General features: G+C 43.2%; 1 protein-coding gene across 1 annotated transcript in view; it reads right to left on the bottom strand.

Moving 5' to 3' along the window:
* The window catches only part of LOC147016119 (uncharacterized), a 77,074-nt gene extending 53,395 nt beyond the window's left edge, over positions 1–23,679 (bottom strand). Inside the window, exons 1-3 of the mRNA XM_085848848.1 lie at positions 23,521–23,679; positions 12,823–14,669; positions 5,254–5,483 (exon numbers count right to left, since the gene is read on the bottom strand). Coding sequence (XP_085704974.1) covers positions 5,254–5,483; positions 12,823–14,669; positions 23,521–23,575 — 2,132 coding nt within the window. The 5' untranslated portion in view covers positions 23,576–23,679. The remainder of the gene's footprint in view (positions 1–5,253; positions 5,484–12,822; positions 14,670–23,520) is intronic.
* Positions 23,680–23,933: the final 254 nt, after the last annotated feature.

The following is a 23,933-nucleotide window of genomic DNA, read 5'->3' as shown; positions in this document are numbered from 1 at the left end:
GGCGGACATAAAGTTGAGCACGTCCAGTGCCATTGCCCGACTCTTGCTGATTGATATTGGTCAGATCTATTAATTCTGAGCTGTATTATTATAATTATTTTGATGGTGGAATGCTATTTTATTACATTTAACTTTTGCTTCACTATAAAGGGCTGTAGATAGAAGGTGACAATGGAGAGTGCCTTTACTTCTCACATAAGAGAAACAATACCTACTGAAACAATTTGAAACTACCTTCTGGGGTTTTGAGCAAAAGCTGAAACCTTTCATCCCTGTTTATGCCTTTGTTCCCTATATGATTGTCGAATTTTGTAAAAGCAGACAGAAAATGTCATAAAAATATTCAGTCAGTAACTTCATTTCATTTCGAAAATGCTGAACTGTTGATAGTAATTGTGAGATTAAACTTCCCTGAAGTGTCACGTTTCGATTCCATTGTTTAATATTTTGAGCTTGCACAGTGACAGTTTCATTTCATTTCCAATGGAGCAAATATATAATTAATGTTACACCTGAGCCACAGGTGCCTTATTGGGTGCAACATTTGCTGCCACTTGTATGAGACAATCTACCGCAGGCTTACCCTTCTGACAGGTCGCTTGTACCCTTGTATCTTACAATATTGAAACATTATTGGGGGGATATTAAAGAAAAGTGGCCTGTTAGAATGTCAAGTGAAGAGTAAATTGTGTGAGATAACAAGCTTCCTTTTGACAGCATGCCTGTTTAGTAGAAACAATTAGTCTGTCCCCTATGCAACAATCGCTTCTGTGTGAGTGTCTATGTCTGTCTGTCTGTCTCGGGCATACCTTTTTATTTTTATTTTTACCATTGGAGCTTTTGACATAAAATTTTCGACAAGCCTTTATGAGAATATGGAGACACCAATTAATAATTGGGTCAAAATGTTAAAGGTCAAATTCACAGTGAATACATCCATCCATATATACATAAATTGGGAGCATGCGCTTGCAGTGCGTCGCTGCGTCCACTTTCCGCCGGTACCCCATGGACCTCCGTCTGACCATCCCCTCTGCAGATGCCTGGTCCATCCCCATCTCTTAGGGATAGGACATTCCAGGCACATACCCGAAGGGACTGACTCAGGTTAACCCAAGGAGACCACCGTTTGGTGGATGACACCTCAGCACCACCCCAACACACACAACAGTGTGGTTTGCAGAGTGAATTATTTGGTGGTTGCTGGAGTGCAAATCCTGCCACCACAGTGAATAGAAACAGGCTTTATCAACTCAGCTGCCACTGCACTGTGCGAGATGGCCCTATTTTATTTTAGATCCTCGCAGAGGATCTCTAAGTCTTACTCACGTTGTTGTTCTTCATCTTCTTCTTGTGGACTTTTTTGTTTCACAGCCTACAGTTTTCATCGAAACTTCCTGAAACTTGGCATATATATGTAAAAATACCCTGCGTGGACAGTAACCATCTCCGATTTTGAAAATTCCTCCTAGAAAAAAAGTTATGACGTCAAAATATCTCCGCTAATGGAAATCGCCTAAAAAATTATCTCCTAAACTAGGCAAGCTTTTTGAATTCTATTTGGGCGACTCGAACAGGGCATTAGCAGAGATGAATTACCACACATATGATACATCACTATGACGTCATATCAATTTTTATGACGTCGTTCCTATTTTTTGACATTTTTTGTTTCACAACCCAGAGTTTTCATCAGACCTTCGTGAAACTTGCCATGTATATGCAGAAAGCCCACGTGCAGGCAGTAACCATCTCCGATTTTGGAAATTCTTCCTAGAAAAAAAGTTGACGTCATAATATCGCCGCTAATGGAAATCGCCGATACCATTATCTCCGAAACTAGGCAAGCCGTTTGAATTTTGTTTGTGGGAATCGAGCCGGGCATTAGCAAAGATAATTTATCGCAAACCTGATACATCACAATGACGTCATATTCGTTTTTATGACGTCATCATTAAGACGACGAGGATCTTAGCTCATTTGAGCTCGTTTTTCTGTGTTTCTTTATTTGCCACAAGCAAATACCACCCGTCACTTCACTGATGGTAATACTAAAGGGGGGAGGGAGAAAAAGAGGGGGAGGGGGAGAAAAAGAGGGGGGAGGGGAGAGGGAGAGATGGGTGGGGGAGAAAGAGTGAGGAGAGTGAAGAATGGATGGGAAAGGAGAGAGGAAGGATGGAAGACAGTGTGAGGTGAGAGGAATGGAAGGCAGATGTGCAGTGGAGTGTTAACTATGATTCATACAGTCTCATCAAAATGATTCTGCATAAAATAAGTCAAGATGGAAAAAAAATAATGTCTGAAATCAATTTTCTACCAGTCATACTATGAACACAGCCTAGAGATAAACTCCCGTCCAGAGAAAAACTCCTGTTCGGACAAGTCTGGAGCCAAGTTGTCCAGAGATGAACACCACCGGGAAGCGTCCAGAGGGAACACTGCCTGGACGCGTCCGGAGACCAACACTGCCCTGATGCATCTGGAGACGAACATCGCCCGTACGCGTCCAGAGAGGAACATCGCCCGGACGCGTCCAGAGAGGAACATCGCCCGGACGCGTCCAGAGAGGAACATCGCCCGGACACGTCCAGAGAGGAACATCGCCTGGACGCATCCAGAGAGGAACACCGCCCGGATGCTTTCGGAGAGGAACACCGCCCGGACGCTTTCGGAGAGGAACACCGCCCGGACGCGTCCGGAGAGGAACACCGCCCGGACGCTTTCGGAGAGGAACACCGCCCGGACGCATCCAGAGAGGAACACCGCCCGGACATGTCCAGAGAGGAACACCACCCTGACATGTCCAGAGAGGATCACTGCCTGAACGTGTCCAGAGAGGAACACTGCCCAGATGCGTCCAGAGAGGAACACCGCCCGGAAACCTTTTTCAAGAAAAGTTTCAAGAAACCTTTAATAATGAGAATATGGTTAAGATAATTAATAAATTGCACTTGCTCAATTGCACTATTCATGATTTACATCAATGATTTGGATAATGGAGTGAAGAGTAAGCTTTCCAAATTTGCAGATGACACAAAGCTTGGAGGTAAGGTGGATAGCAGATGGGGTGGTGATCAGATACAGGAAAGTATTGATACTTGTATAAAAAAAAAAGATTGGCACATGGAATTTAACCTGAACAAGTGTAAAGTGTTGGGGATGGGAAAGAACAATGAAAATAGAGATTACATGATGCAAAGGGGTCATTTTGGAGCATGTCACACAGGAGAAGGATCTGGGGGTGGTAATAGATATGGGAGGTAAACGGGCATCACAGTGCCAGGCAGCTATAGGTAAAGCAAATAGGGTTTTAGGTTGTATTCGGAGGGGGATCCATTATAAATCAAAAGAGGAGGCGTTAACATTGTACAGGAATTTAGTAAGGACCACATCTAGAATATTGTGGGCAGTTTTGGTCATCACAATTCCGGAAGGACATAGATGCCATAAATAGAGGGTTCAGTGTAGGGCTACGAGATTGATTCCTAGCCTAGTTAGACTCAGCTATGAGGAGAGGCTGAAGGAGACATGGCTTTATACACAAGAAAAAAGGCGGTTGCAAGGAGATATGATAGAGATGTTTAAGATAATGAAAGGTATGGATAAAATAAGTGCAGATCAATTATTCAGCAGAGTAGACAGTGACAGGACCAGGGGCCACAGCTTGAGAGTAAAGAAGAGGAGAGTTAAGACGGTAGTAAGACAGGGGACTTTCACTCAGAGAGTAGTTAATGCATGGAATGGTCTCCCTGGAAAGGTTGTAGCAGCAGAAAAAGTAGATTCGTTTAAATTAGAATTAGATAGGTAGCTGGAAGTTCTGGAGATAGAGTGGTATGGGGATGTTGACAAGACTTTTTGGTAGTTTGAGTATTGATGGGTGATTGTATGCATGTGTACGGAGTGCTGTTGGTGGGGGTCTTGTTAAGGGGGGTTGTGTGGTTGATGTTGTGTGTGTTTTAACCAAGCTCATGCCCCCTCTCCGAGGGGAAGAAAAAAGAAAAGAAAAGAAAAGAAAAGAAAAACCCAAAACAAAACAAAAAACAAAAAACAATTATTTCATTAATTAAAAACTTTTCTTTTTACATTTTCTTCCTTGGATCTTGTGTAGATAAATTAGTGTGGTGTTCGTGCAGGCATGATGGGCTGAATGGCCTCCACCTGTGTTAGATTTCCTTGTATTAAATCATACATTTTTTGAATTAAAGCTGTTGTTTTTGTCAAGTTTAGTTCGAGTACAAAGCGGAAACAGAAGGGCTTTGCATTTTGGCATGCTCTCTAATTGTGAATCGTGTTTATGAAGCTACAATCCGCCGGGGATTTCCCAAAGTTGTAATTTCAATTCAACGTTTGAAATGTTCCGATTTGGAACGGACACTGACTGGAAGAAAGAAACCGAAAACACACATCCGGTGAAGGCTTTACCAGTATCCATCTTGATATCTCATTTGTTTCACATGATACTAACATCCTTGTAATTCATGGAGTATTATCCCTGTGTGTCTTCATTTTCTTGCGCAAGACGTGATATATGTGCATGAGCTCACGTGAGAAAAAAAAAAAAAATCACTCAAACAAAAACATAAGGTAACTGCTGGGTACGCAAACTCTGCTGAATATTTACACAAAAGTAAATATTTCCTTATCGATCCCGTTTGCCATTCACTGTCAGTTTCATTGCGAAGAAACTCCGCATTCAAATCGCATTCATAGAAAACGTACGATTGTTCATGAATATTCTCTTAAATTTTTAAAATCCTGGATGAATGAATAGGCTCCACTGTACTGCAATTATGAGTTTAACACTTAAAAACAGTAAAACAAAAAATTTAACAGGGGTTTAATAAAAGAGTTATTGTAAAGGTAAACATTATTCAATAATGGCTTGAAAAGTGAAACTTATGTCGGCGAAGCTTGGGGGAGATTGTTGGTTCGCTACGTGCGTGGCGTGTGCAAATGCAAACACAGCTTTTGCTTTTTCCTCATCTAAATGCTGCACACCTGGAACTCTGGAAGCCAAAGCAAACCACTTTGCACGTGTTGTCGCAGGGAGGGAGCGATGAAGTAACAAAGCAGAGATTCAAACCCGGTGTGATTTTTTTTTATCACTCATCAAGATATCGTAGAAAAAGGACGATGAAAATAGACAAATGGCAGAACAATCTGTATGTTTGCATTTTTGTTGAAGTAAAACATCACAACAAAGTTTCATGTGATATTGCACTTACAAGAAGAATGTTGTGTTGTTTCTCTCACCTTTTCCCACTGGTGCTGCGAATGACCACAGACCTTCCGGAAACACTGAGTGGCCCAACGAGTTGCAGTAAAGGATCCTCAACTGTACCTTTTACCTCTAATGGTCCTGCTCCGAGGCCAGATTTTCCGCTCAGGTCGCCCATTGCATACTGGTCAACTGTGCCATTCCCGGGGCGTGGAACGGAAGCCACAGACACATTGAAGGGGTTGTAGATTTCTCCTACGTTTGCCTTCAAGGGGGAGAAATATGGACATTGATAAAAATGTTATTGCACAACAAATGCTCTTAAAAGCAGGGAAGCTGTTCTGAGGCAATTGGGTTTATTAAACAGATATACGGAGCATTGAAAATAATTAAGCCAATGGTCAGAAAAAGGAAAATGACTTTAAAAGGCAAATACTATGTAAACGTCACTCTTTAAGATTATGAATATAAACCGGACAAGAGTTCAGGTATGTGGTAATTGTTTACATTGTGATTCTTTGCACTGCAACCAATCAGAATGTCCTACACCAGGATAAAGATGATAAACATACGGGAAGTCATATGACAGGGGAAGTGAAAATTTTCCCATGAAAGCTTTCCTTTAAAAAAAAAAATTGTTGAACCAAAAATATGCCTTCTCTTCCAAATGTATGAGGAAACATCCACTGCTAACAAGAATGCGTCACACTGGTTGGAAACCACTTAGCATGTACTAATAGTAATGACTACTTGCATTCACTGATTTCTGAACTTTCCTCCACGACCTTTCTATAAAAGAACAATTTGGATACGATGTAACAATATGTGGCCTTGCTGGAGCACACTGTCATGTTTTTGTGACATAGAATGCATCAAAAACAGAATTTTCCACAATGTGAGGTTTTCCAGGACATGCTGTAGACCTGAAGATTATTTTTGGGACATACTGCAATAATATATGGCTTTGCTGGACCATACTCTAGAGTTGTCATTCTATGAAATGAAAAAAAACCTGTTAAATTTACACGTAGTGATCATTTCTTTCTGGGACACTCTGACAACCTGAAAACTATTTTTGGACGTACCATAACCAAGCTGTAACCTAAGTCGCTCCAGGCATCAACAAAGTACAGTTTGTTTTTGTGCCTCGCAAACATGGCTGAAATATCCTTTGTTGGAAATGCCTTTTCATGAATCCCTGGCTCACTGAGCAGTTCAGTATTCAGATGTCAGCCTCGCAAGTTTGAATGGATCATCGCATTTCAGGATTCAATTAATAAATATTTCAGAAGGTATACCTGTATTTATGTTTCACGTGAAGAGAGTTCACATAAATTCAACGGATGTTCTATGAAGATTATCAGATTCCTATGAAGTCAGAGACCTTAAATATATTAATATAACCATGATACAATTTGCCATATTTAATGCAACAACAATGCCCTATTATTTTGCACACAACATTGTCAGCTTGTACGAGTACATACGTGGGTCGGCCCGAAAGTTTTTTCAGTTCCTCTTATTTTTCAGTTTAAAACCAAAGCATCGTAGGAAAGCTCCGCGAGATCACAATGAAAGGTTTGCATCTGCCGCTCATTGTGTGTTGAGCGGCACTGTGATCGGTCATGTGACATCACACCACCAAAGTGCATTAGAGTTGACAGACTATGTGGAAAAAAAATAATTTAATGTGTGCCACATATGTAGCCCATGCGTATTCCCTGTAATTACTCTCACCAGAGGAGAGGGTATTGCATTTGGGACCATTTGCCTGTTTTTGTTTGGCTGTTCGTCCACACATCATGTGCCGATGTCGACCACAATTTTTACACGTTATCTTTTTTCAACCGAGTACCTCTATAACGTCTGTGCAATTAGAAAGTGAGTACGTCTTATAAAATACATGCGAGAAAACCACATAGACACCACGCAAAACATGTCCCGGCGAACATCTGCAAACTTTGAGTTTTGTCAGTCTGTGAACAGGATATCTCAAAAAAAGTTATGAACAGATTCAGATCAAATTTGGTGAACAGGTTGAGCGTGCGACAAGGATGAAATTATTCGATTTTGGTGAAGATCCGGATTCGGAGACTAGAATTTTAAAGTGATTCTTCACCATTGAAAGATAGGGCCAAAAACGATATCAAGCATGATATCTCAAAACGTTGTGGACGGGTTCGGATTAAACTTTGTAAACAGGTTGGTTAGGTGACATAAATAAGCTGTTAGATTTTGGTTCAGGTCTAAATGCAGATCCGGTCTGTCAATGGGATACAAAAGGAAAACTCTTCAGCCTGGCAGAGGTATGCACTCTACCGAGTGCCGTTCTAGTTGTAATTGGACTTGACCAAATGGATATACTGTATAATACTGGTGTGTGGTATTCTCTGAGCCATCGCTTGCAATAATCTCAGGCTTTCTCATAGATTGCCAAGTTTTTGTGTGGCATGAGGGTCAATCTTCTCTGCAGCCCATAACATTGATGCAGGTGTTCACCCGGGCTCTGTGCTTCACTTTCCGACTTTCTTTTCTTGACAATCTTCCCACCTTTCTCACTCTTTCCATTTCCTTATTTCCGCGGCTCTTTCTCACGACACGCATTGAACCCCCAGCACGCCTTCCACAAGCCCTAGTTGCTGACAAGCTGCTCCGAAGTTACTGCCTTCACTCGCACGTCAGCACAAGATAACAAGCTGTTAGTTTGCACAGAGATGCCGGTGACCCCCACACGATCGGATCCTATTGGAGCGGGGGAACTGTCTAGGAGGAGGTGCGTGGGAGGCAAACCCGAACCGTTGAGTCATGGGCAATTGCGGCCTCAATTGGGGTTGCAAAAGGTGTGTCAGGGTATGGAGAAAACCCCACACTTCATCTATCACACTCGTATCTTGATTCCTTTTCCCACCCTCTCTCTGTTCATCCATCGTGTGGCTGGATCAATTTTAGCGTAAAGGTGTGAAGTTATTGTAATCAGGCATCCGAGGGCAGTCATTATCGCGATGGGGACAGGGAGAATGCATGCGTGCCAATAAATTGATTCAAATTGCTTGCATTTCCCATCCTGAACTTTCCGCCATTTTTCCTGTTGGAATTCCCCAACTGCCATTCCTTCCACCAATTTCCTGCTCAATTGCTGTGTATAATAAATTAATGAAAGAGTTGATCGAGTGTCTTGACTTATCCTGCTCGGATTTGGTCTGAGATAGCACTTCTGGGAATAGTTAGCTCAATTAACCAATTGGCGGATTTGATAACAGCAGTGCAATGCATAGCGTTGGTTTGCTTGGCGAATTAGTGGCTGCTCCACAGTCGCGGGCACGGTTCCCCATCTGCTTCACTCATCTCACATGTACGGTAAACTGACCCTGGGCGCAAAGATCCAGCTCGAGGTGAGTGCTGTCGAGTGTCAGTCAACTATTAATAGACTCATTCGGTTTCAGAGTTATCTGACCGACAATTGTCACAGTGGTGACGTGTGGGATTTGGAACTCCCTGATGACCATAACAATATATATGCCCCATGACCACATAGGTTATGCGCGTTGCAAAACTGACAGTTAAAATCAGTTGCAACAAAGCAGTCTGTTCTATCCTTTATATAATATTTATCAACCTGTACTTTGTAAATACAAGTGATAGGATCATTCATTCATTTGTATGCTGTTGTTTGTATCATTTCTGCGAGTACGGCTGTGCCTCTGTGGCAGTGTCCCTTGGAGGTTGGGGCAGGAATTTGGAATTTGGCCGAAATGCCGGCACACAATCGTCTACTCTTGTGAAATACACTGTGCGATCTTTAACGTCCAGCAGTAATTGCCAGCAGATGGGACCCCGGCGAAATGTGTCATCATAGGGGCAGCATACTTATTGACACAACCACTCTCCTACAAAGCACCACAACGGCAGTTTATATTCAGTTTGGGAATCAAATTCGGATGCGACAGCGCAAAGGTGAGTACACCACGTTGAGCTATCCTGGCAGCCCATATTGATGAGATTGATAAGCTCCGATTGGACCTTTTCATACGGTACTCAAGATAGGACAACCACAAAGTCAACAAGAACGGCTCTCGGTGGAGCACATACCTGGGCCAGGAGAAACAGTTTAAGTTTGGTATACCATTCATCAGCCGGATCTGGATCTGGACCTGAACCAAAATCTAATTGGCTTGTTCTTGTTTTGAATTTTTTTTTTTTTTTGCCCAATTTTAATCATCAACGATGTTCTTCTTCTGAGCGGACAAGGTTAACGTATCAGGTGTCACGGTCCACATCATCACTTGACGTTGAAGTCCCATTTCTACCAATAAATAACCATTCCTTTCACGCCGTGAGGTGCATTGGGTTGTTGAGGCAGCTTCACTTGGCTAAGGAGTACAATCCTGGATGGGTCGCCACTCCGACGCAGGATACTCGAATGGCTTATTGCCCCAGTGAGCTGGTACTCATTTTGCCAATTTCGGAAGGATGGCAGTCTGGGTCAACCAACCTGGTGTTATTTCAATGGCACGACAGGGGCTCAAACTCAGGACACTAAGATCTTAAGCCAGCCACCTTAACTGCTTATCCAACACCAGACTTTTGTTTCGACCAATACACACTCCAAAAAAATTGCTCATTTGAAGCGAGACCGAGCCCGACCGAGCCGGGTACCCTGATGGTGGAACTTAACACAAAGGAAGGGGTCCTTTGGTCCATCGATTTTCTGTGCTGCATCATCAAGGAGACATACAAACGAGGTAGAATGATCCATTAAAAAAAAAAAACGCCATTAAAATTCCATCTCAAAAACCTTTTGTCAGGCACCTCAACTAATGTTTTCAGGTTATCCAAACACATTGAAATGAATTGCATCAAAATGAAAAATAACTTTGCGTTATAGAAACAAAGGGAGGATAGATAAGTCGGTGGGTAGCATGCTCGCTATCGAGTTATTTAGTGCGAGGTTGATCTGCGACGAGGTGAGACTTAAGGTACAGTCGCACGATGACAATGTGTGACACATCGCAGCGGTGGTGACTTGGGTGAGGTTTGATGATGGTGTGGCCTAATTGCATTGCACACCCCATCAATGGAAGTAAGCTTGAGATGAAGAAGCAACAGAATGCCGTTTCGAGGAAATAGTACAGCAAGACAGAGTCCATGACTGGCACTAACAAAATGATTTAGCGCAATGATCCCAAGAAAAACAAAACATTCGGAGAGAACAAAAATAACAATCAGGGTTGGAGGTCTAACTAACTCATGCCTCTGTTTAAATACCCGCAATACTCGTACAACATTGTTCATACCTTGGCTTAATGTTCTCAAAAATTGGTTGTAATTCTGTTTCCACAATAAATGAGTCACTGCTCCCTCGTCTTCTTAATATCACAATAATATAGTTTTTCGTTTGCTCACTAATAATTATTATAAAATTATCCTTTTATATGTTAGAAGCGGAAAAGTTGTGCTCGATGTACACCTGTGAAAGTTTTACCATCCATTCTCCCCCCTTCCCAACAACAATGTATGCCCCCATTCTCTCTTTGACACAACCTGTCAGCGTCTCATCTCCACTTTTTCTCATTTTACCTCCTCCAACATCCTCCATTGTATATGTAACCAGAACGGCATACCTCCACAAGGTTGAACAGTTTACGTTTTGTATTCTACCAATTGGACGGATCTGAATGCGGACCTGAACCAAAATCGAATCGGCTTGTTCTTGTTACCGACCCAACTCGTCCACGTAGTTTGGTCATAACTCGTCCACAACTGTTTGAAATATCGTGCTGGCTATTGTTTTTGACCTATCTCTCAATGGTGAAGAATCACTTAAAAATTGTCATATCCAGATCCAGATCTTCACCAAAATCAAATAAATTCGTCCTCATCAAACACCCAACCGGTCTGCAAGTTTCGTCCGAATCCGTCCACAACATTTTGAGATATCCTGCTGACAGGCAGACAAACAGACAGACAGACAGACAGACAGACAGACAGACAGGGGTGAAAATACAACCTCCGTCTACCTTCAGTGGCAGTGGTGATTATACACAATTGGACACTGTCCCAACACTATCTGCCCAAGTCACATGTTTCTGCTCGACTGTTCCCTGAGGCCGCTCTGCGCGCAAGCCTTTGGTTGACAGATTGACGTGACTGCTCAGAATTTATCATCATCTATTCATCAACTGACTATTGACTCACCGCCCTACCCACAATGACCGACAATTGCAGCAGCAACGCAACAGCACTTGCGACACAAACCGTCAGTGTCATCGGAAGTTGTGCTCGTAGTGGGCCAGTGCAATAGTGGGCCAACACACACAGGATAAAATGGGGCAAAAGTTTAAATGTTCTAAGAAATGGTTTCAGTTTAGTTTGCTGTGTTAGCCTGGATCATTGATCGGTTGTCGTTGGATGTATAATTTGCACTATCTTCAGGAGGTTTGAATGCTGCGATTTGGATATGGCATAGACACGATAGGCCAAGTGGTCTCCTAAGTTGTCTTTCCTTGTATATACAGTAATGTCAGTACTTTCGTTAAGCGATTTTAGAAATCCATGTTCAAGGTACTTGATCAGATGAAACCTTTGTGGGTCGTTCAAGTTTGACCTAGACTTTCATTTGGACACATTTGTTTGGATAAACCGATAAACCATTGGCCTTCGCCCACTCAAATTTGACCTGGACTTTCATTTGACCTGGATAAAGTAGACTTCATAAAAGGAAGAGTAACGTCTGCAGACTAATCATGTTAGAGGAAATTTGTCTTTGTAGTGTTGGTGACCATTAGCCATACAATCATGCGCTTCCTGCCTTCATGTATCTGCTGACAATCAGGATGGTGGCAATAGAGACACCAAAGAGGGTGGAACAGTCAATAATTGACTGACATCACCAAATTTTGACACTTCTGTTCAACAGAAACATCAAAGTTCTGAGCAAAACTTACAGATATTTGGCTGCGCAGTGTGGTGATCATTGCTTGTCAAGGTCACATGTTAGCTTAATTGTAAAACAAACGGTGTTTGTCAAATCTGGACGACACTCACACATGCTCATCATCATGCACCGTGCCCTATGCAGAGCATTGGTGATGCCGAAGCAGTTACAAGGCTACAATCTTGGCCGGGTCACAACTCTGGCAGAGAAGTCAGGGCAGGAATTTGGAATTTGTTCGTGATGTTGGTGACAGCTCACCTACTCTTCACAAAGGACGTCGTGGGATATTTAATGTCCACCAACTAATGCCGGCAGATGGGAGACCCAGTTTAACATCCATCCGAGGGACGGCACACACGTTGATGAATCACCCTGCCTGTGAAACACCGGGATGACAGTTTATAGCTTCAAACCCAGACTAGACAGCTTAGAGGTGAGTGCGCGTACTTCTACGTCACTCTGGGCTGCCCCTCATAATGCTCCCTTATTGTATTCCGAAATACAGTACAATATTTCTTGAATTAAATAGAGTGAAAGGACTGAATATACGAATTGTATGAACAAAAATCACAACATTCATTGTAGTATGACAAAAGTTACCGGAGGCATTTACTAATCATCACGTCTGGTTATATTCACCATTCAAATGTATGTTTCCTGTTAGCCTCACCTCAGAACAGGCCTCAACATCATTCTTGATGCCACCTGGTCGGGGTAGGCTGTGGATTTGCAACACAGATGATTCTGTCATTCTTGGGAAGTTGATATGAACGGTTGTGACTTCAAATGGCGAGACCTGAGTTAGGTTCAGTGATCCGGTTGCCTGGGTGCCGTTCCACACCTTTTTCAGAAGCACAGTAGGCCGAAGGAGCGTAACATTGGCACAGGCAAAGCGGGGAGCTCCACCATTCGATGCATGCACCACTACCGAGCGATTGACAATCGTGTGTGGGCCAAGCAGGGAAACTGTGGTGTCAGTGAAAAAATGCTTGGCTGAAACTAACGCAAGATCATCTGGAATGTCCAGCTGGCCATGCTTGCCTGAAAAATCACCAGCTTCACACATAAAAGTATTGTCTTTTTGGCACTCTGAAGTGTATGTTTCAGAAACAGGGACATCATATGGATTAAAATGGCCACCAACTGAAGCACAGCGATTAGGTTGTAGGTCAGACGCACTTTGGATTGGCCATGTGTGGACATGCCAGTTGTGATTGGATGTCAACGGGGTCGTGTTATTGGCATGTGCAAGTTCAATGAAGATAGAAACGTCAGCATATGGGTCGCCGCGAAACTGCTGGAGGAAGATTCGGCCTACGATGGGGCTAGTAAAGATGGCAGCAGCCATGATGGTTTCCTTGTTGGGCTGTAGTGTTGCACAGAGCCAGCGAGTTCCATTGGTATAGTGTACGACTAATGAACGACCCATTATCGAGTTAACACCAAACATAGGTAAGTTCCAATCATCGTATTCCTGGAAGACCTCATTCAAGTCATTTAACTTTCCATGCCGTCCGCTGAGATCTCCCACCTCATACATATCATGAGTGGAGTTAGTGTTCCCTGGGTAGTTGAGAGCATCTGTGCTCATACCGAATGGATCCCAGTGTCCACCTGTGTTTGCATTTGCGCAAACATCATCTGCGGCAAAGAGTCGAGGAGGAACTGGAAAATTGTGAACATGATAACCTCCACCATTTTCATTCAGACCTTTCAATGACAATGTAACTTGGGAAGGTTCAAACATAGAGCTCTGCGAGATGGTGATGCTTCCTCGAACATCATTCATGTTAATGTGAGCCACAGTCTCCACTTCCGTCACTTCATGTACATCAGCACAACCGATTGTCACAGAAACAATAACAAGAGCCTTCCCAATTATTTCATCCCAAGATGTGGTCAGCACCCCACGTGACTTCAGTGGTGAAAGACGTTGTCCAATTCTTACTTTCAACAATTCCTTTCTTGCTGGTTCCTTGATCTCATCACATCGTCCCTCTGCCAATAACACCATTAATGGAACACCATCATCGTTTGAGAGAAATTGGAGGTCTGACAGAAGTCTTACAGAGCCTTGGGAACTATCATGACGCAAATAAATTGTCCCAGCAACTGAGTTGATAAAATATTTTGCCCTCGCCGTGCGAATTGTAGCATTAGCTACACGTAGAGTTCCGCATGCCTTGACACCTAAGTTTGAGGACATCACAGCGATCGAAAGGTCGGCCAAATCGGCAGAAAGCACGAGTTGATCAAAGACATCAATCGCGGCATTCCTTCCAACTAATGGCACCTGGTTGATTGTAGAAAAAATGGGTGAACCGATCTGACGAACGTCACATGGCTCTGCCGAGTCACCGTGGATCACCGGGAATGGATGAAGAGAGACTGATAGGGTGTCATCAGTGATGTCAAGGTTCAAGTCCAGTATTCTTGTCAAGTTGTTGAGCTGTGCGGTCCCTTTAATACCATTCATGTTCAATTCTGTTTGATACAGCAGAGCCTCCCCCTCATAGCCTGTGGATAAAAGAAAAACAAGTTGGTAAACAATTCAGCAAGAAAATTTCTTCCATCACGACAGCAAGTGTTCTAAAATGCCGAGTAAGGCAACACAGATATCGATGAAACAATTTTTTTTTTTTCAACCACAATTTGAACTTGCTGAATGAGATTTCAAAAATGAATACCATGCGTGTTCAGGCTCAGAGTATTTTTTCCAGCCCGGCAGGAAACACAAACAAATGTCGGGAAAGTGAGGGCACTCTTAAGGACAACAACAACAAAAAAAAACATGATGGAAGTGTGGGGAAAAAAATAAGACCATTGGACTGGTAGCTTTATCTGGGCCGTGGCCTCATGTAACCCAAATTTGGTAGCATTCTGACTGGTGGGTCTGGAGAAGCAGATTTTTGAAGAAATTTAAGTGATTTTCCACAAAATTGACTCAGTCGGCCGTTTTGACACTTCTGGTCACGTGATCGGCATGAACCCCGCAATTTAACATCCCTACCCTGGCCTAATGTTGCAACCAAAATTTGGTAGCATTCTGACTGGTGGGTCTGGAGAAGAAGATTTTTAATGAAATTTGACCGGTCGGCCATTTTGACCTATTACGTAGTTGTTTCTTAGTTAAGGTTAGAATAGGATGCACTGTCACAGCATCTCACTTAACAGCTGCCAAGATCGTGTGTATGGAGAGCTCCCTCTAGCCCTAAAACCCTGTGTCTGTCTTCCCCTATATCCCTCTGTCATTTACTGTATCTTCACTTTTTACCGTTGTGTGATCCTACCCATTGATTCCTGAGCATGGGTGTTACCAGGAGAATGGCGTCTCCACGTGTGCTACCAGTGAATGATATCTGTCGGGACGTGGCAAGTGACATGTGATGTCTGCATCCCATGCTGGGGACCACATGGCCAGAGTATGGCATATAGAGCAGCAGTGTTGATGTTAGTTGTATAATTGATAAAGGCCATCAATGGAGTGTGCCACATCAGAACAGCGAGAACGCAGTTCGAGTGGAGATCGCAATCAGGAACCGGTGTCATCAGAGATGGTTCAAGGTTGGTGAGTGATGAGATGGAGTACATAAGCAGAAGAGATAGGGATCCAGTTGCAGTCCTGGACCGCTCGAGCACCAGCCAGGGTAGAGTGCCTGCCGGACGGACTGCAGCACGAATGTTCCGGCCTGAGAACAAGTCACTGACCGCTCACAAATCACACTCTCCTCACCCTGATAATCGAAGACCCCCTTGTCCAAATCTCCACACTCAACCTCTCCTTCTGTCTCCGCTCTCCATCATCTTGTGCTTCCCAAACGAGTTTGCTGAGGTGCTTAAGATGAGGTTAAATTGGCATTCAAGTGTATATGTCTCGCTGAGATGTTTTCCAGCATATAAACTTTGTCCCTTTTCTTCAATTAATTGCATCGATTACTTGATTTATGTGTCTCAATCCCTTTTGTGCCTGGTGTTGGCTTAATGGTGAGGGTGGTGGGCTTGGGATCCGAGGATCCTGAGTTCAAATCTCATTTGACTGTTGAATTAATACCAGGTGGGGTTGACTCTGCCTGTCATCCTTCCGAGGTCGGCAAAATGAGTGCCAACTTGCTGGTATCCAGTGTCGGAGTGGCGACCCGTCCAGGATTGTGCCCAATAGCCGAGGAGACTGCTTAGGCAGCACCAACGCTCTGCACAGAGTAAGGTCCCAATGGATGGATGGATGGATGGATGGATGGATGGTATCATGTGTCGGAGTGGTGACCTGTCCAGGATTGTGTCCAATAGCCCAGGAGACTGCTTAAGCAGCACCAATGCTCTGCACAGAGTATGGTCCCAATGGGTGGGTCCCTTTTGTCATGATATATGCATGTAGCCTTCTTTGGATGGAAGAACATGGGAGTTTATCCACTGACTCACTGACTGACTGATACTAAAGATCAGTTCCTTCTGGGTGATGTAGAAAGCTGAAATTTTGTCTGCCAACGGACATCATAGCCGATACACTGGGTAAAATCACAGAACTGTCGGAAAGCATCCATAAATGAAAATATAAATAAATGAAAATATATAAATGAAAAAAAAAGTTAAAAAGACATAAAACGTCATAGCCTCTATTGGTTTTGTAATTTTCCTGTCTGGTGTTAAAGGGCGAGCCCATATTTATGAACAATTAAAATGGCCTCTGGTCTACCAGTCGGCCATCTTTGATCAGATCACAAGATAAAGTGAGGTGCATGTGTATGCCATCATGTACTGTGCTTGTAAGCCTGGTGTTGGCTTAGTGGTTGGGGTGGTGGCTTGGGATCCGAGGGTCCTGAGTTCAAGCCCCGCTGGCTGCTGAATTAAAATACACCAGGAGGTTGACTCAGCCTGTTATCCTTCCAAGGTCGGCAAAATGAGCACCAGTGTACTGGTAAGGGGGACACTGCATCAGCGGCATAGCCACGTCTCAACCAATGATGCAACCAGGGGGAGGGGGAGAGAGGGGGAGAGAGGGGGAGAGAGGGGGAGAGAGGGGAGAGAGGGGGAGAGAGAGAGAGAGAGAGGGAGAGAGAGAGGGAGAGAGAGAGAGAGAGAGAGAGAGAGGGAGAGAGAGAGGGAGAGAGAGAGGGAGAGAGGGAGGGAGAGAGAGAGAGAGAGAGAGAGAGAGAGAGAGGGAGAGAGAGAGGAGAGGGAGAGGGAGAGGGAGAGGGAGAGGGAGAGGGAGAGGGAGAGGGAGAGGGAGAGGGAGAGGGAGAGGGAGAGGGAGAGGGAGAGGGAGAGGGAGAGAGAGAGGGAGAGGGAGAGGGAGAGGGAGAGGGAGAGGGAGAGGGAGAGGGAGAGAGACTGTGCTTGTGTCAAGTTTAAACAAAATCGGACCATACAAGTCTGAGAAATGGTCGGGGACACATTGAAGTAACAAAATGGCCACCAGTCGGCCACCTTGGATCTAATCTCAAAAAAGAAAGACGTGCCTGCGGAAGCCATCATTCGTTATCTGTGTGACAAATTTGAACAACGTCGGACCAAATCCATAAGTCCCCATTTCTAACTAAGTCCAATGGGGGCTAAAAATGTCGGTGAGCAACCTGAGAGAATGGGGAAGCACGGTAATTTTGTATGCTGATGGATATTGAAGTCAATACACCAGGAAACATCACAGAACCATTGGAAAGCATCCATGAATGAAGATATAAATAAATGAAAATAAATATAAAATGAAAGAAAACAAGTCTGAAGACGACGATGGTTCATGAGCGGTATTTGACGATGTAGATTGTTTCAGAAGTCAAGGATGAGACAATGTGATAATGTTTGACCAAGTTATAAAAATGATCAACATGATGTGGTACGAGTGACAGGTTATTAGCTGCAAAATATCGAAAACCGGGTTTCGTTCAACAACTTTCAAAATTTAACCTTTGCAAAACCTTTAAAGGTCACAAAACAATGTTGTGGACATTAAAATAAGGAAACAGGATATGTACTATAGCTTACTGGAGTTAGTTCGTTGAAGAAGGTCGAAAATCCGGTTTGATTCCCACAACTTTGAAAATTTGAACTTTGTGACCTTTAAAGGTCAAAGGTCAAGAATTATGACCTTTGGTGCAAAACTTCCTCTGGAACATTCCAGGAACAATATAACGTCATATAGGCTACATGGAATTTCGCACTCCTCAGATTATTATCCATACTTTGATGAAATCAGCGTAAAAACAAACTTGAAGGGGGCGCCACGGGCAAGGTGTTTGAGATAGAGCAAAATGGTTTCATTCCCCACAAGGTGGGGAATGACCTCAAGATTATGCATAAAAATATTGTCATCCCAGCTCTCAAAGTTTGGGTGGTCGTATGATTTTTATGTCAAAATTCGAAATTTTCTAAGTTCGTGACCTTGTGACCTTGACCTTGGGACGAAAATTAAAAATTGAGCTCCGTGGGGCTATAAAGGTGCCATTGGACTAACCAAATACCGAAACCACTGCCAGATTCGACAAACCCCTCGGAGAAGATGGATTTTTATGTCAAAATCGCAATTTTCTAAGTTCGTGACCTTGTGACCTTAACCTTGGGACGAAAATGAAAAATCGAGCTCCGTGGGGCTATGCAGGTGCCATTGGGCTAACCAAATACCAAAACCCCTGCCAGATTCGACAAACCCCTAGGAGAAGATGCAAATTGAAATGGGCTACCCCCTAAAAACACAATTCGCAATTTTCTAAGTTTGTGACCTTGTGACCTTGACCTTGGGACGAAAATGAAAAATCGAGCTCTGTGGAGCTATGCAGGTGCCATTGGGCTAACCAAATACCGAAACCCCTGCCAGATTCGACAAACCCCTCGGAGAAGATATTTTTTTTATGCCAAAATTCGCAATTTTCTAAGTTCGTGACCTTGTGACGAAAATGAAAAATTGAGCTCCATGGGGCTATGCAGGTGCCATTGGGCTAACCAAATACTGAAACCCCCTGCCGGATTCGACAAACCCCCATGGAGAAGATGCAAATTGAAATCGGCTACCCCCTAAAAACATGTTTTTGGGGCGTGGCTCCGCCCATAATGGGCGCAACACACCCATTTTCAAGAAAACACAACTAGATCATGATATAAACCTCCCACCAAAATTGTCAGGATCGGATCAAAACCCACGGAGCTATGCTCGGGACAGACAGATAGACAGACAGACAGACACACAACAATAATGAATATAGTGGTCACTTATTTTTATGACCATTTTTTATTAGTGGTCACTTATTTTTTTCGTGAAAATATTCTTTCGTGAACCAAAAAAACAACAAACTCAGGTGAGCAACCCAAGACAATGGCGAAGTACGGTTCATTATTGCTTACAATGTCTAAGCATACCCTGCCAGTGTACACACATATACATATATTATTCCCATGCTCTTTCATCCAAAGAAGTTGACATAAAGCAACTAAGAAAAACTACACAAGGTAAGCCCTTTGCTGTTTCACAACCCACCCAGGTTCCTCTTCAGCTGTAGACATTCACAAGTTGTACATCCATGAAAATGCCAATGGTACACACCCCCTACCACTCATCCGCTGGACTGGTTTCATCACTTGTTGGTGAATCATCAGCGACAGCGCAAACAGAAACTCGCACCACTAAGGCTCCCCAAGCATATACCACGTGCAACGCGAATAACAGTTAACATGTAAACAAGCCAGAAGGCGATGAGGGATTCGCTAGGATCGAAGCGCCGGATACGATGCTTTTCATTCTGACCGATCCACCGACGAAGATTCATTGCCAAGACGTATTGGTTCACATACAATTGTTCCTTTGCCTGGCAAGATTTTTCCTATTGCGTATTTTGCCAACTGGCACTCCTCATAAAAAATGACGGTAAACAGATACCCTATTTTTGAAGGACGACACACACACACACACGGAAAACCCGATAAACTTCTCTCAATGCTCTTGTTTGACCACACCTCCTGAGCCACACAATATTTTTCATAAGCCACGCCCACTTTCCTACGCCACTCCCACTTTTCATCAACCATGTCCACTTTCCCTAAGCTCCGCCCACTTTCCTAAGCCCCTCATAAAAAATGACGGTGAATAGACACCCGATTTTTGAAGGACTACCATTTGAAAAATAAAACCTCAATCAAAAATCGGCTCAAGTAAAATTTTCTAAATATCTCGAAGTGTTTCATTCCGAAGTCTCGTTTCTCTACATTCAAAACTGAAGGACAAGTATTGAAAATACTGTACGTGGTTTTTCGGCCGCTGCACAACAACGGGTGGTTGCTCGGCAACGAAATTCAAGCGTGCACATTCCCAGACCATATTCCACATGTTGGCAAAGTTTCATCGAAATGGGTTCGCTGGTTCGTGCTGTGGAGCCTCGCGTTGCAGACACACATACACACAGACAGACAGACGGAAAACCCGACAAGGGATATCTAGCATATATAGCGAATCCAATAACAAGAACCAATGAAGTAAACAAACAGATCTTTTGGACAAAATCAGCTCAGTGCTTACATCGCAAGGTGCCACCATTGTCTGACCTCAGAGCTTGTGGCAAATTTGATTGGTCAAGACGGCGTAACATTATGCCCAAGTACCGCTAAACTGAAGGTTTTTAGCAGTCCAAACAAGGTGATTTGTGTTATACAGTGTTCAGATATGTACAATTTGATTGAAAAAAAAATTCTGGAGTTTACCGCCGTTGACGTACCATCTTTTACAAAACCTTATCTGACACGTTACATTAGTTCTTCATGTCTGTTATTTGTTTCCTTTATGACATCCCTAAAAACAGTAAATTTCCTGTTTGGAATGATTTTCAATTTTGTTTCACTGCCAGACAGGCAGACAGAATATGAAGCACTTGTTATACCACGAGTGCGTATGCGCACTCGGGACAAGATCCCATACAATTTGCCAAAATCAGAGCCAAAGTACGACTGAACTGCAGGTTCCTGTTCCGATTCTTATTCTGATTAGTGTTCCACAAAGTTCAAAATATAAAATTCAATTGAAATGAAATAGTTCCTCGATCATAGAGGACGTCTGACAGACAGAGTGAACTAATTGCTGAACCCCACTTTGCGCTCCATGCATATTGGGTAAAAATTTATATTACACAGTACCAAGTCACTCGAGAGTAAACAGCAAGACCTCCACCACTGTCTGTCCTTTCTCTCCACGTATTTGAAATCAACACTAAAAGGATTTGTTCATATTTGCTTTTGGGACAATATTTCTGTATGCATATGCAAAAAATGTTTTCATACAATCTTTAAAAAAATTTTTTTGTTGGAATATCAAATGTAGATTTCAGTTGATAGGATTCATCAAAAAAAAACATCCGAGCATGACAATGACTTTTGTTGTTTTGACCCTGGGCGATCATTTTCTGCGGGATTGCGCAAATCTTTCTGCGGCGAGAACTCCAATTCCACAAATGCCCTTTTAATCTTCACGCCAAATAGCATCGGGTAAGGCTGATTGTTGTTGTCAGATTTGTTTCTACAATCGGCGGCCCCCATTTTAATGGTACCACAGAGTTTCTTAGACCCCTGGGAGTAAACCACCAATTAAAAATTTATCATTTATTTATTTTCTTCCTGCACTCTCAACACTCCAAATTGTATCGATTTCTGAGCTGTATCTCAGAGCCGGCTGGGATTTTCGGAATGATACAGGAGAGTCAATAATGAGAAAAGAAAGTATGCGGGGTTGACCGAATGTTTTTGACCCTGAGGTCATTTTTAAGGTCATGACCTAATTATACACATTTTAACACGTTTCACGATAACTCGACGAAGGTTTGTCCGATCAGAACTACATTGCCCTCTCTAGATAACTTTGAGCAAGTTGCATTTACACTCAATTGATATCAGACCCCTCTGGGTTAAAGGTCAAAGTTAAATGGTGGTCCGAAAAAAATTACATGTTTTTTTTTGTCTGCTCAATTTTGCCAATGCGGAATCGAAAGACCGCTTGACCTTACCAGATGTTCTTGCATCATAATCGTGCACCTGAACTGAAGTTGTGCACCTGGTACTCGATTGGTGTCCTTGACCTACTTTTTGGGGTGGGGGGATTGTGACCTAATTTAAAAAAAACACCTTTTTCATCATAACTCGAATAATTTTCCTCTGATTTTGATGACGTTGCGTTTTTTGGATAGATTAACAGATAGGGACACATTTTCTAAAATTACACTCTATCCATAAATGTTGAAGGAGGAGGAGGAGGAGGGGATTGGGACCACACTCTGTGCAGAGCGTTGGTGCTGCCTAAGCAGTCTCCTTGGCTATTGGGCACAATCCTGGACGGGTCGCCACTCCGACACAGGATACCAGCATGCTGGCATTAATTTTGCCGACCTCGGAAGGATGACAGGTCGAGTAAACCCCACCTGGTATTAATTCAACAGCTGAGTGGGATTTGAACTCAGGACCCAAGGATCCAAAGCCCACCAACTTAACCATGAAGCGAACACCAGGCATAAATGTTGAAGGTCAAGGTCATATGGTGGCCTGAAAAAAAAAAGACCATCATTGGATCACAGGCCAAGAGTGAGTCACGGGTGATAGCTAAGGGTAAACCTCTCCTGGCTTACGCTTGGCAATCGCTTTGTGATCGCGGATATCTAATTTTCTTTGTTGCCGCGAACAAGCTTTGTGTGTTTTCCTCTCCACCTAGTTTTGTAACTAAAAACTTACTCCAACAAAGGGTTAACACCCAAAACGTCAGCTTCTCTTTGCTTCCCAAGATGGTTAGCATATTTTGATGAACGTCTAGCTTATATCATCCATTATACATATTATGTACACAGACATACAAGCAATCAGTCCAGCGCAGGCAGGCGCACGCATGTGCGCACACACACACACACACGCACACACACACACACACACACACACACACACACACACACACACACACACACACACACACACACACACACACACACACACACACACACACACACTAAATGTGCATTTGTTTGTGACTTCTCATGAGCTTTTATGCACACTACCATATGCTGTTAGAGAGTACTTACTACCCATGTCTGTCATGTTCGTCGGCCTGAAACCAACTGTATCCTGTGTGTCGAATGGTAGTCCTTCAGAAGGATCGTTATCGCTTGTTGTGCTGGCACTCTTAACGTTAAGAATATGGCACGAAAAGTAGACTTTTGGTTTCGTTCTCCTGCCAAATTGAGAGCGAGCCAAATCTCTGTACAGTATTCTCTGGCTAAAATATCTGGGTTAGTCAAACATAGGATGGACAAGTTTTCGTAATCCTGTTTTATTGCCAATGCAGCAGCCCCGGATCACTTCAATATTAGTGAGCTTGAGCAGATCACACAACATGTCCATCCCTGGAGGTACTTACTGAATATTGTGCAGAACAGGAGCGCAGCCAAAGCGTAACACGAGGAACAGCACATGATACTTTTGACTTGAAGATCTGCAGAGTGAGTCCTTTAGGTTGGATACACAGAGGGGACCTTGCTTGCCTCTGGGGGTTGTTGTGCGTTTCATGTCATTGGACAGATCATTTCACAGCCAGCGACGATACGGGCGGGCGGTGCTTAGGGTCAAAAGAACCTCCCCGACGTCAACAACGGAGTGTGTGCGGGTACTAAATAATAATGCGGGCACTAAATAAAATAAAAAATTAAATTTATGAATATTTTATAAACGTGTGAATTAAGTTTTTGAAGTTTCTACATTTTAAATGACAACCAGAAATATGAACAAAAAGTAGTCTTACTTTCTTGTTGAAGAGTCTATGCACATACATAC

The sequence above is a fragment of the Eptatretus burgeri genome, chromosome 12, assembly GCF_056783735.1.
Source record: "Eptatretus burgeri isolate ZD-2024b chromosome 12, Ebu_testis_v1, whole genome shotgun sequence".
NCBI lineage: Eukaryota > Metazoa > Chordata > Myxini > Myxiniformes > Myxinidae > Eptatretus > Eptatretus burgeri.
This window is presented reverse-complemented; position numbering and strand designations above follow the sequence as displayed.